General features: G+C 38.6%; 1 protein-coding gene across 1 annotated transcript in view; it reads left to right on the top strand.

The window, feature by feature from the left end:
* Positions 1 to 14,327, top strand: part of LOC128642726 (immunoglobulin lambda-1 light chain-like) — a 68,398-nt gene that overhangs the window by 4,060 nt on the left and 50,011 nt on the right. The window contains exon 2 of the mRNA XM_053695505.1: positions 13,866 to 13,935. Coding sequence (XP_053551480.1) covers positions 13,887 to 13,935 — 49 coding nt within the window. The 5' untranslated portion in view covers positions 13,866 to 13,886. The remainder of the gene's footprint in view (positions 1 to 13,865; positions 13,936 to 14,327) is intronic.

Below are 14,327 nucleotides of genomic sequence, written 5' to 3'. Positions count from 1 at the left end.
TGTATTAATATAACTGTGTTAACTATGCAAAACTGGGGAATGGTAAATAAAGGATTATCTATCTTTTTAAACAATAATATTTTTGGTGTTTATTATCCCTTTAAGCCCGTGGATCATAACTTTATTTTAGCTTCTAGCACTATGTAATTTTGTTTTTCTATTCTTTGTTTATCTTTAAGTTAAATAACACTTCAAGGTTACTGTTAAAGTTACGGAAATAAACATGAGTGCGGTTATCAATGTAACACAACTGAATACTGATAACATAATCAATATTTAGCACGCTGTGTTCAGGCATCACCCATAGTCCTACGCCTGCTTGTTCCAGCATTCTGGTTCACAACCTCTGGGTAGTTCCTTGGTTATCATGTGCCCCCTTCTACGGCAATCATGCCTACAGCTGTAGAAGCCAGGCTTTCTGGGGGGGGGGGGGCACGATCACATATGTCTTCAGTGCAACTGCTAATACCCACGTCGCCCGTAAGTTCACCTCACACATCGGGTGAATCACATAACACACGCCGCCATATGATATGCTGGCGTAAGTAGGCTAAACTAGCAAAGTGCAGAAATATGCGCAACTACACATTCAAATAGATGTATGTAATTTACGCAAGTATATTGCACATGTAAGTTAAAAATAAAAAGTAGTTTTTTTTATGTCAAATTCACACGTAAAAATCAAGACCAAAATAAATTAATAAACTGACTGCAAGGGAAACATGATGGGTAATCAGGGTGTGCATTGTCTGGCAGGTGAGAGGTTGTGCTGTCTGTGATTGGTTTGACACACTTGCAGAGGGTGGATACTGGTTTGATTAATTAAGTGGCCAGGAAAGGTTTAACTGTTTGAAATGTATGGGAGTGCGCATGCGTTAGGTGTTTGTTAAGCCTTCCAGGGACATACACTGCTTTTTTACTGTGCACAAGGGTTGCTGCTCCTGCCTATGTGTGGCGAGCTGAAAATGGAGTAAAATAAATCCATTCTCCGCGCGTAAGTCTATGCGCTGCCTTTGTGACACCGATTGCCGACGCGCAGTTTTGTTAGTCTATGGGAGTAAAAAATATGCACGCCGTGAAAAATCTACAGGTGTAACTTGTCTGCTGCGCCGGTATTGTGATCGTGCGATTTGAGAAAAAAATGGTGACGATGGCGTCACCAAGTATGCGATCGAGGTCATGGAGCTTAGCTGGTAAAAATTTATAACTTTAATTAAAAATCTCTTCATTTTCATTTCTAATTAATTTATAAAAGTGTGCACACACATCGCAAATGAAGATAATAGTTAAATCTTTTTTGATTCAGATAGAGATTAACATTTAAAAAACAATGTAAATTTACGTCTATAATAGGTTTTTGTTCTTTTGGTATCCTTTGTTGAAGAGCAAACCTAGGTAGGCTTAAGAACATGCATGTGTCTGAAGAAATTCATGGAAGGAGCTTTCCAAAAGTGCTTTTAACAATGCTATACACAAGTGGTTCTCATTTCTAGCCTTTGGGACACACTAACAAGCCATATTTTCCTGATATCTGAACTAGAGCACAGGTGAAACAATCAACTGATCACCATGGTTAACCATAGTTAACCATGATTAACCATGGTTATTAGCAAACAAGGTTATCCTGGAAGTCTCAACAGTTTGTGCGCTCTGAGGAGTGTAATAAAGAAAACTGTAGAACAGTATAGAGCACTCTATAGCAGCAGTGTTTGTACTATGGACTCCCTTTATCAAGCTGTGGATGCAGCTTTGGAGTGCCTTTGGTGCAAGGCCAACATAAGTGAGCCTGCAGCCAATAGTTAAGCAGCGATCATCAGACCACTGCTGCCATAAGTAAATATGCTAGCTCTGAGCTGGAGTTTTGCAATCACTCCGGACTAGTCTAACTGGGGTGATTGATGGCCACGCAAGCAGCCAGTTGTGCTGTTAAAAGCGGGCAGTGTATTGCTGCTCATTCGCCACAATGCTGGGCGGACAGGTTCGCGGAAACAAATCGTGTCTGCCCTGAGATTGTTAAATGGGGACATATGTAGAGCATTGCTAAAAACATTGTTGCAAAAACATAATTTATGCTTACCTGATAAATTCCTTTCTTCTGTTGTGCGATCAGTCCACGGGTCATCATTACTTCTGGGATATAACTCCTCCCCAACAGGAAATGCAAGAGGATTCACCCAGCAGAGCTGATATAGCTCCTCCCCTCTACGTCAGTCCCAGTCATTCGACCAAGAATCAACGAGAAAGGAGTAACCAAGGGTGAAGTGGTGACTGGAGTATAATTTAAAAGATATTTACCTGCCTTAAAAAACAGGGCGGGCCGTGGACTGATCGCACAACAGAAGAAAGGAATTTATCAGGTAAGCATAAATTATGTTTTCTTCTGTTATGTGCGATCAGTCCACGGGTCATCATTACTTCTGGGATACCAATACCAAAGCAAAAGTACACGGATGACGGGAGGGATAGGCAGGCTCATTATACAGAAGGAACCACTGCCTGAAGAACCTTTCTCCCAAAAATAGCCTCCGAAGAAGCAAAAGTGTCAAATTTGTAAAATTTGGAAAAAGTATGAAGCGAAGACCAAGTTGCAGCCTTGCAAATCTGTTCAACAGAGGCCTCATTCTTAAAGGCCCAAGTGGAAGCCACAGCTCTAGTGGAGTGAGCTGTAATTCTTTCAGGAGGCTGCTGTCCAGCAGTCTCATAGGCTAAACGTATTATGCTACGAAGCCAGAAAGAGAGAGAGGTAGCAGAAGCTTTTTGACCTCTCCTCTGTCCAGAATAAACGACAAACAGGGAAGAAGTTTGGCGAAAATTTTTAGTTGCCTGCAAGTAGAACTTGAGGGCACGAACTACATCCAGATTGTGTAGAAGACGTTCCTTCTTTGAAGAAGGATTTGGACACAAGGATGGAACAACAATCTCTTGATTGATATTCCTGTTAGTAACTACCTTAGGTAAGAACCCAGGTTTAGTACGCAGAACTACCTTATCTGAGTGAAAAATCAGATAAGGAGAATCACAATGTAATGCTGATAACTCAGAGACTCTTCGAGCCGAGGAAATAGCCATTAAAAACAGAACTTTCCAAGATAACAATTTTATATCAATGGAATGAAGGGGTTCAAATGGAACCCCTTGTAAAACGTTAAGAACTAAGTTTAAACTCCATGGCGGAGCAACGGCTTTAAACACAGGCTTGATCCTAGCTAAAGCTTGACAAAAAGCCTGGACGTCTGGATTTTCTGACAGACGCCTGTGTAACAAGATGGACAGAGCTGAAATCTGTCCCTTTAATGAACTAGCCGATAAACCCTTTTCTAAACCTTCTTGTAGAAAAGACAATATCCTAGGGATCCTAACCTTACTCCAGGAGTAACGTTTGGATTCGCACCAGTATAGGTATTTGCGCCATATTTTATGGTAAATCTTTCTGGTAACAGGCTTCCTAGCCTGGATCAGGGTATCAATAACCGACTCAGAAAAACCACGCTTTGATAAAATCAAGCGTTCAATTTCCAAGCAGTCAGTTTCAGAGAAGTTAGATTTTGATGTTTGAATGGACCCTGTATCAGAAGGTCCTGTCTCAGAGGTAGAGACCAAGGTGGACAGGATGACATGTCCACTAGATCTGCATACCAAGTCCTGCGTGGCCATGCAGGCGCTATTAGAATCACAGATGCTCTCTCTTGTTTGATTTTCGCAATCAATCGAGGAAGCAGCGGGAAGGGTGGAAACACATAAGCCATCCCGAAGTTCCAAGGTGCTGTCAAAGCATCTATCAGAACCGCTCCCGGATCCCTGGATCTGGACCCGTAGTGAGGAAGTTTGGCGTTCTGGCGAGACGCCATGAGATCTATCTCTGGTTTGCCCCAACGTCGAAGTATTTGGGCAAAAATCTCCGGATGAAGTTCCCACTCTCCCGGATGAAAAGTCTGGCGACTCAAGAAATCCGCCTCCCAGTTCTCCACTCCCGGGATGTGGATTGCAGACAGGTGGCAAGAGTGAGACTCTGCCCAGCGAATTATCTTTGATACTTCCATCATTGCTAGGGAGCTTCTTGTCCCTCCCTGATGGTTGATGTAAGCTACAGTCGTGATATTGTCCGACTGAAACCTGATGAACCCCTGAGTTGTTAATTGGGGCCAAGCTAGAAGGGCATTGAGGACTGCCCTCAATTCCAGAATGTTTATTGGAAGGAGACTCTCCTCCTGATTCCATAATCCCTGAGTCTTCAGAGAATTCCAGACAGCGCCCCAACCTAGCAGGCTGGCGTCTGTTGTTACGATTGTCCAGTCTGGCCTGCTGAATGGCATCCCCCTGGACAGGTGTGGCCGATAAAGCCACCATAGAAGAGAATTTCTGGTCTCTTGATTCAGATTCAGGGTAGGGGACAAATCTGAGTAATCCCCATTCCACTGACTTAGCATGCACAATTGCAGCGGTCTGAGGTGTAGGCGTGCAAAAGGTACTATGTCCATTGCCGCTACCATTAAGCCAATCACCTCCATGCATTGAGCTACTGACGGGTGTTGAATGGAATGAAGGACACGGCATGCATCCTGAAGCCTTGTTAACCTGTCTTCTGTCAGGTAAATCTTCATTTCTACAGAATCTATAAGAGTCCCCAAGAATGGAACTCTTGTGAGAGGAAAAAGAGAACTCTTCTTTTCGTTCACTTTCCATCCATGCGACCTTAGAAATGCCAGAACTAACTCTGTATGAGACTTGGCAGTTTGAAAGCTTGAAGCTTGTATTAGAATGTCGTCTAGGTACGGAGCTACCGAAATCCCTCGCGGTCTTAGTACCGCCAGAAGGGCACCCAGAACCTTTGTGAAGATTCTTGGGGCCGTAGCCAATCCGAATGGAAGAGCTACAAACTGGTAGTGCCTGTCTAGGAAGGCAAACCGTAGATACCGTTGATGATCTTTGTGAATCGGTATGTGAAGGTAAGCATCTTTTAAATCCACTGTGGTCATGTACTGACCCTTTTGGATCATAGGTAAGATTGTCCGAATAGTTTCCATTTTGAACGATGGAACTCTTAGGAATTTGTTTAGAATCTTTAAATCTAAGATTGGCCTGAAAGTTCCCTCTTTTTTGGGAACCACAAACAGGTTTGAGTAGAACCCTTGTCCTTGTTCCGACCGCGGAACTGGATGGATCACTCCCATTAATAACAGATCTTGTACACAGCGTAGAAACGCTTCTTTCTTTATCTGGTTTGTTGACAACCTTGACAGATGAAATCTCCCTTTTGGGGGAGATAATTTGAAGTCTAGAAGGTATCCCTGAGATATGATCTCCAGCGCCCAGGGATCCTGAACATCTCTTGCCCAGGCCTGAGCGAAGAGAGAAAGTCTGCCCCCCACTAGATCCGGTCCCGGATCGGGGGCTCTCGGTTCATGCTGTCTTTGGGGCAGCAGCAGGTTTCCTGGCCTGTTTGCCCTTATTCCAGGACTGGTTAGGTTTCCAGCCTTGCCTGTAACGAGCAACAGCTCCTTCCTGTTTTGGTGCAGTGGAGGTTGACGCTGCTCCAGGTTTGAAATTCCGAAAGGGACGAAAATTAGACTGTCTAGCCTTAGCTTTGGCTTTGTCTTGAGGTAGGGCGTGGCCCTTACCTCCTGTAATGTCAGCGATAATTTCTTTCAACCCGGGCCCAAATAAAGACTGCCCCTTGAAAGGTATATTAAGTAATTTAGACTTAGAAGTAACATCAGCTGACCAGGATTTTAGCCACAGTGCTCTACGTGCCTGTATGGCGAATCCAGAGTTCTTAGCCGTAAGTTTGGTTAAATGTACTACGGCCTCCGAAATGAATGAATTGGCTAGTTTAAGGACTCTAAGCCTGTCCATAATGTCGTCTAGCGTAGATGAACTAAGGTTCTCTTCCAGAGACTCAATCCAAAATGCTGCCGCAGCCGTAATCGGCGCGATACATGCAAGGGGTTGCAATATAAAACCTTGTTGAACAAACATTTTCTTAAGGTAACCCTCTAATTTTTTATCCATTGGATCTGAAAAAGCACAGCTATCCTCCACCGGGATAGTGGTACGCTTAGCTAAAGTAGAAACTGCTCCCTCCACCTTAGGGACCGTTTGCCATAAGTCCCGAGTAGTGGCGTCTATTGGAAACATCTTTCTAAATATTGGAGGGGGTGAGAACGGCACACCGGGTCTATCCCACTCCTTAGTAACAATTTCAGTTAATCTCTTAGGTATAGGAAAAACGTCAGTACTCGCCGGTACCGCAAAGTATTTATCCAACCTACACATTTTCTCTGGTATTGCAATGGTGTTACAATCATTGAGAGCTGCTAAGACCTCCCCTAGTAATGCACGGAGGTTCTCCAATTTAAATTTAAAATTTGAAATATCTGAATCCAATCTGTTTGGATCAGAACCGTCACCCACAGAATGAAGCTCTCCGTCCTCATGCTCTGCAAGCTGTGACGCAGTATCAGACATGGCCCTAGTATTGTCAGCGCACTCTGTTCTCACCCCAGAGTGATCACGCTTGCCTCTTAGTTCTGGTAATTTAGACAAAACTTCAGTCATAACAGTAGCCATATCATGTAATGTTATCTGTAATGGCCGCCCAGATGTATTAGGCGCCATAATATCACGCACCTCCCGGGCGGGAGATGCAGGTACTGCCGCGTGAGGCGAGTTAGTCGGCATAACTCTCCCCTCGCAGTTTGGTGAAATTTGTTCACATTGTACAGATTGACTTTTATTTAAAGTAGCATCAATACAGTTAGTACATAAATTTCTATTGGGCTCCACCTTGGCATTGGAACAAATGACACAGATATCATTCTCTGAGTCAGACATGTTTAACACACTAGCAATAACTTGCAACCTGGTTATAATCTTTTTTAACAAAAACGTACTGTGCCTCAAAGAGGTACTTAAACGATTAAATGACAGTTGAGATAATGAACTGAAACAGTTATAGCATCAAGTTTAAAATAACACAACTTTTAGCAAAGGTTTGTTCCCATTAGTAAATAACTAAATTTGACATAAAAAGAGTAACGTTTTTATTCACAGTCAATAAAAATTCTCACAGCTCTGCTGAGAGAATGTACCTCCCTTCAAAGAAGTTTGAAGACCCCTGAGATCTGTCAGTGAACCGGATCATGCAGGAAATATAATAGTAGCTGACTGGAATTTTTTGATGCGTAGCAAAAGAGCGCCAAAAACGGCCCCTCCCTCTCACACACAGCAGTGAGGAGAAACGAAACTGTCACAATTTAAAGCATACAACTGCCAAGTGGAAAATAATGCCCAAACATTTATTTACTCAGTACCTCAGCAATGTAAACGATTCTACATTCCAGCAAAAACGTTTAACATGACAATATTTATTAAAAGGATTAGTGACCTTTAACAGAGTAGTTCCGGTGAAAAACCATTCCCAGAATACTGAAGTGTATACATACATGTCATTATAACGGTATAGCAGGATTTTTTCATCAATTCCATTCAGAAAATAAAAACTGCTACATACCTCAATGCAGATTCATCTGCCCGCTGTCCCCTGATCTGAAGCCTTTACCTCCCTCAGATGGCCGAGAACAGCTATATGATCTTAACTACTCCGGTTAAAATCATAGTAAAAAACTCTGGTAGATTCTTCTTCAAACTCTGCCAGAGAAGTAATAACACGCTCCGGTGCTATTGTAAAATAACAAACTTTTGATTGAAGTCATAAAAACTAAGTATAATCACCATAGTCCTCTCACACCTCCTATCTAGTCGTTGGGTGCAAGAGAATGACTGGGACTGACGTAGAGGGGAGGAGCTATATCAGCTCTGCTGGGTGAATCCTCTTGCATTTCCTGTTGGGGAGGAGTTATATCCCAGAAGTAATGATGACCCGTGGACTGATCGCACATAACAGAAGAAATATATAATGCTACTCCCATCTCCTGAGTCTACATAGGTATTCTCCTCAACAAAGCATACCAAAAGAACAAAGTAACATTGATAATAGAAGTAAATTGGGACTTTTTTTTATTGTATGTTCTGTCAAAATCATTAGTTAAATATTTTGAGTTGTATGTCGCTTTAACCTTTTTTGATGTTGGAAAAGGTGAGGTAACAACATTCAGGGACCTTTTGCGTCTTAGTGATTCATGCAGTTTTTTCAACGCTGGTTGTGTTCTGGTTGTATAAAATAATAAAATGACCTGTCTTCAAATAATGATTTCTATATCCACAAATGGGGAGATTGTATTTGATTTATTGTTGGATCCAAAAAACAATACTATGAATGAGTAAGGGCAAACCTTAAAGGGACAGTAAAGTCAAAATTAAACTTTCACTAAATGTGAACATTCATTTTATATTCACACTTTCTAAAAAGTATCTATTACATTTGCTTTGTGCTCTTGGTATTCTTTGTTGAAATGCATACCTAGGTAGGCTCAGGGAGCTACCGGGAGCTAGCTTCTGATTGGTGGCTGCACATTGGCTCACCCAACGTGTTCAGCTAGCTGCCAGAAGTGCATTGCTGCTCCTTCAACAAAGGATACATAGAGAATTATATAAATTAGATTATAGAAGAAAATTGGAAAGTTGTTTAAAATGGTATCCTCAATCCGTATCATGAAAGAAAGAAAAATTGTGTTTCATGACCGTTTAAGCTTAGCTTGTTATTTTAATCTCTTTATGGTAGAGACGGTTTTGTGGCTTCCTTCCAACATAGAGTTTTTTTTTATTTTTTTGTTTGCTATTTTCAGACAGCCACAGCTGGCTGCCCCTAACTGCTTCCCGGGAGATTGTGTGGGGGAACTAAACCCTGACACCAAGATTACCAAGACTAAACCTCTTCCCCTTTTCAATCCCAGATCTGCAGCATACATTTTATTACAGATTTAAAACATGATAACTGACAGTAATAGATAGCTAAATATACTTAAAGGGACAGTTTACTCAAAAATTGTCTCCCCTTTAATTTGTTCCCAATGATCCACTTTACCTGCTGGAGTGTATTAAATTGTTTACAAGTAGCTCCTTTACCCTTATATTGGCATTTTAAATAGTTTATTTAGCGTGTGGTATCCCCACCCATCCTGAATGTTTTTGGCCTCAATGCCAAGCTGTGTTAACACAGCCAGTAGAAGAAATTACACTCCCAGTGGGTTATAGAAGAGATAAGATGATAAAATTGTAATTTTCCAATTTCTCTCCAAGTATTGGTGATTGGTTTATGGACAGACATAAGATAAAGAAGCATTTATATGAACACAATGTGATAAAGTAATGAGATCTGATTATACCTACAGATATAAGATACAGACACATGTATATGTACACAATGTGATAAAGTAATGAGATCTGATTATACCTACAGATATAAGATAAAGACACATGTATATGTACACAATGTGATAAAGTAATGAGATCTGATTATACCTACAGATATAAGATACAGACACATGTATATGTACACAATGTGATAAAGTAATGAGATCTGATTATACCTACAGATATAAGATAAAGACACATGTATATGTACACAATGTGATAAAGTAATGAGATCTGATTATACCTACAGATATAAGATAAAGAAGCAGGTATATGTACACAATGTGATACAGTAATGAGATCTGATTATACCTACAGATATAAGATACAGACACATGTATATGTACACAATGTGATAAAGTAATGAGATCTGATTATACCTACAGATATAAGATAAAGACACATGTATATGTACACATTGTGATAAAGTAATTAGATCTGATTATACCTACAGATATAAGATAAAGTATGTATATGTACACAATGTGATAAAGTAATGAGATCTGATTACACCTACAGATATAAGATAAAGACACATGTATATGTACACAATGTGATAAAGTAATTAGATCTGATTATACCTACAGATATAAGATAAAGACACATGTATATGTACACAATGTGATAAAGTAATTAGATCTGATTATACCTACAGATATAAGATAAAGAAGCAGGTATATGTACACAGTGTGATACAGTAATGAGATCTGATTATACCTACAGATATAAGATAAAGAAGCAGTTATATGTACACAATGTGATAAAGTAATGAGATCAGATTATAAATACAGATATAAGATAAAGACACATGTATATGTACACAATGTGATAAAGTAATGAGATCTGATTATACCTACAGATATAAGATAAAGAAGCAGGTATATGTACACAATGTGATAAAGTAATGAGATCTGATTATACCTACAGATATAAGATAAAGACACATGTATATGTACACAATGTGATAAAGTAATGAGATCTGATTATACCTACAGATATAAGATAAAGACACATGTATATGTACACAATGTGATAAAGTAATTAGATCTGATTATACCTACAGATATAAGATAAAGAAGCATGTATATGTACACAATGTGATACAGTAATGAGATCTGATTATACCTACAGATATAAGATAAAGAAGCAGGTATATGTACACAATGTGAAACAGTAATGAGATCTGATTATACCTACAGATATAAGATAAAGACACATGTATATGTACACAATGTGATAAAGTAATGAGATCTGATTATACCTACAGATATAAGATAAAGAAGCATGTATATGTACACAATTTAATAAAGTAATGAGGTCTGATTATACCTACATATATAAGATAAAGAAGCATTTATATGTACACAATGTGATAAAGTAATGAGATCTGATTATACCTACAGATATAAGATAAAGAAGCATTTATATGTACACAATGTGATACAGTAATGAGATCTGATTATACCTACAGATGTAAGATAAAGAAGCATGTATATGTACACAATGTGATAAAGTAATGTGATCTGATTATACCTGCAAGCTCAACCCATTTTATTAGGTTGTGGCTTCAAAACACAAACTCAGCTAATTCATATATACAAATAAGCCTTAAAAAAACCAAATCTCATACATTTTATACTCTGCAGCTTATAAAAATAAATAAATTTGGAAACACATTAAAGGGACATAATACTCATATGCTAAATCACTTGAAACTGATGCAGTATAACTGTAAAAAGCTGACAGGAAAATATCACCTGAGCATCTCTATGTAAAAAAGGAAGATATTTTAACTCACAATCTCCTCAGCTCAGCAGTGTAAGTTCTGTGTAAAAAGTTATAATTCACCTGCTCCCAGCTGCAGGTAAAAAATTTTTAAAAAAAATGAAGAAATGAACAGCAGCCAATCAGCATCAGCAGTGCTGAGGTCATGGACTCTTTTACTGTGATCTCATGAGATTTGACTTAACTCTCATGAGATTTCATTGTAAACTTCCTTACACTGAATAGGGAAATAACAGTGCACGAGGCTCATCCTTTCAGCTGTCCCAGGACAGACATACTAATATGCTGCTTAGAAGTCCTTTACAATGGGATGTGGCTACTGAGGAACCTTTGAGGTAAAATATCTTTCTTTTTTAAATAGAGATGTTCATGTGATATTTTCTAGTCAGCTTTTTACAGCTATGCTGCATCACTTTCAACTGTTTAAACATTTGGGTATTATGGCCATTTAAGGGAAAAACAATTTTATAGTATACTGTCCCTTTAAAGGCCTATGAAACACAATTTTTTTTTCTTCCATGATTCAGACAAAGCATGCAATTTTGAACAACTTTCTAATTTACTTTAATTATCATTTTTTTCTTCTTTCTCTTGGTATCTTTTGTTGAAAAGCAGGGACATATGCTTAGAAGCCGGCCCATTTCAGAAGCAATATATGGCAGCAGTTTTGCAAGAATGTTATCCATTAGCAAGAGCACTAGATGGCAGCACTATTTCCTGCTATGTAGTGTTCCAGATGCCTACTAAGGTATCTCTTCCACGCAGAATATCATGGGAATGAAGCCCATTGTCTAATAGAAGTAAATTGGAAACTTTTTTTAAAATGGTCTGCTCTGTCACAAAAAGAAAAATCTTGGGTTTCATACAAAACCAGTCCCTTTACAATTTAACAGGAAAACCCTTACATATCCTGTAAAAAAACTTATCTTAAAGGGACATGAAACCCACATTTTTTCTTTCATGATTTAGAAAGAGAATGCAATTTTAAACATCTTTCTAATTTACTTCTATTATCTAATTTGTTTTATTCTCTTGATATTCTTTGCTGAAAAGCATATCTAGATATGCTCAGTAGCTGCTGATTGGTTTCTGCACATAGAAGCCTCATGTGATTGGCTCACCCATGTGCATTGCTTTTTCTTCAAATAAGGATATCTAAAAAATGAAGCAAAATAAATAATAGAAGTAAATTGTAATGTTGTTTAAATTTCTATTCTCTATCTGAATCATGAAAGAAAGATTTTGGGTTTAGTGGCCCTTTAATATAATATTTTCTAAAATCACCCCAGCTCCCATTGTCCCTTACCTCACACGTCATCCTCCCCAATCTGACGCTATGTGTTTTATTCCTTCAGAAGAGACTGAACTTAATTTTTAAGGCGCGTGGGTTAGCACCTATATTACAAGTTGAAAGTAAAATGTTTGTCTGTCTGTCTATCTTTCTGTCTGTCTGTCTCTCTATCTGTCCATCCATCTACTCTGGCATTAGCATAGGTGTTTTGACACTGAATTTCCAAGGTTTTTATTCTATAAATGTATGTGTGTGCAACACTATGAGCCACATGTATTAAAAGGCGGACGGACAGCTTCTCAACTTGTAAAGCTGTCTGTCCACCTTCGCTGAATACAGGCAGTGTATCTCTTGATCCGCTGGCCCGTATGTATCATTACACACTCCGATGAGTGTGTAATGCCCGCCCCTTTATTAGCACAACCAATCGTGTGAGTGAAGGGACTGTCAATCACTGAGAGCGAGCTCTCTGTGATTTCTTGTTGCAATGACCACTGCTTCTTACATTGTGGGAAGCAGGCTCGCATATTGCTGTTTCGTACATGGAGCCCACTGATAGTGTTTTGTGTTTGTGTAGTGTGCATGAGCAGTTTTTGTAAAGTGTGTTTGTGTGTGTGTGTGTGTGTGTGTAGCGTGTGCATGTGTAGTATCTGGGTACTGAGTGTATACGTAGCCTGTTCATTGTTCAGATGTTTGCTTCTACTGGGCTTGCTTGAAATATATGCACACACTAATTTGATCACGCAATTCAAAGTTTTAAGATAAACCTAAAAACAAAGTTTAACATTGAATAGTCTGGCAAACTTAAATATATATAGTCAAGGTCTAACTTAAGCTAAAGAGCCAGCCCATTTTTGATTCAGAACCCTGGATAGTGCTTGCGGATTGGTGGCTACATTTAGCCACCAATCAGCAAGCGCAACCCAGACGCTGAAACAAAAATGGGCCGACTCGTAAGCTTACATTCTTGCTTTTCAAATAAAGATAGCAAGAGCACAAAGAAAATTTGATAATAGGAGTATATTAGAAAGTTGCTTTAAATCGCCTGCTCTGTCTGAAACATGACCGAAAAAATGTTTGGTTTAGTTTCCTTTTAATAATTATTTTATAGAGTGGTGTAACTATGTCCCTTTTCTGCTGCTAATACGTATATATATACAAATAAAGAAAAAGACCTGGTACAATAAACTTCAACAACAAGACACAGTTCAAATAAATTTGAACGCTGTGAATGAAATCTGATTATTTGCAAAACAGATCAGTAGAAAATAACTGCAATAAAGAATCTTAACAACTAAGGTTTAGCGTTGCACTATGGTTTTAACACTGAATCTGTGTGTGGCTGACCCATCGCTAATTTTACTATAAGGGGAACTGTGTCTAGGAATAAAAAAATAATTTGAATAGTAATAGCCTACATCAAATAATATGTAAATATAACCACATTAAAAAAATCTAATGTCTCATCTTCACACAGGAACCGGAAATTCTGCAGATTATGGATTCAACTGGAGTGATCTTGCTTTTTGCTACTCTTATTTTTACAAGTAAGTAAACTGATTATTAAGTTACATAAATAGTTATAGGTCATCAAGTGTAAAGATACTATAATTGCTGATTATATAAAACTGTAATGAATAAAAGGGAAATCTAAAGAATAACCGTATCATAAAGAAATGGGGCACACTAATCTGGCTCGCAGATAATCAGGTATTATTACAATTACCTTATTAAAGGGACGTAAAAGAATTAAAAGAAAATGCTCTGTTTTACATGCAAGCAACAATGCTATTATTAAATATTTTAAAGCGATGGCACACTTTAAAGATTATATTAACAATATTTGTAATCACAAAGTAAATGATGGGCTCTTTCATTCATAAAATGCATTATAAACGCTAAATTATTTAAATAATTACCCTTTCATGTTTTTTTTATA

This window comes from Bombina bombina, chromosome 12, assembly GCF_027579735.1.
Source record: "Bombina bombina isolate aBomBom1 chromosome 12, aBomBom1.pri, whole genome shotgun sequence".
NCBI classification, from domain to species: Eukaryota; Metazoa; Chordata; class Amphibia; order Anura; family Bombinatoridae; genus Bombina; species Bombina bombina.
Note: the sequence above shows the minus strand (reverse complement) of the source record. Positions and strands in the feature narration are given on the sequence as shown.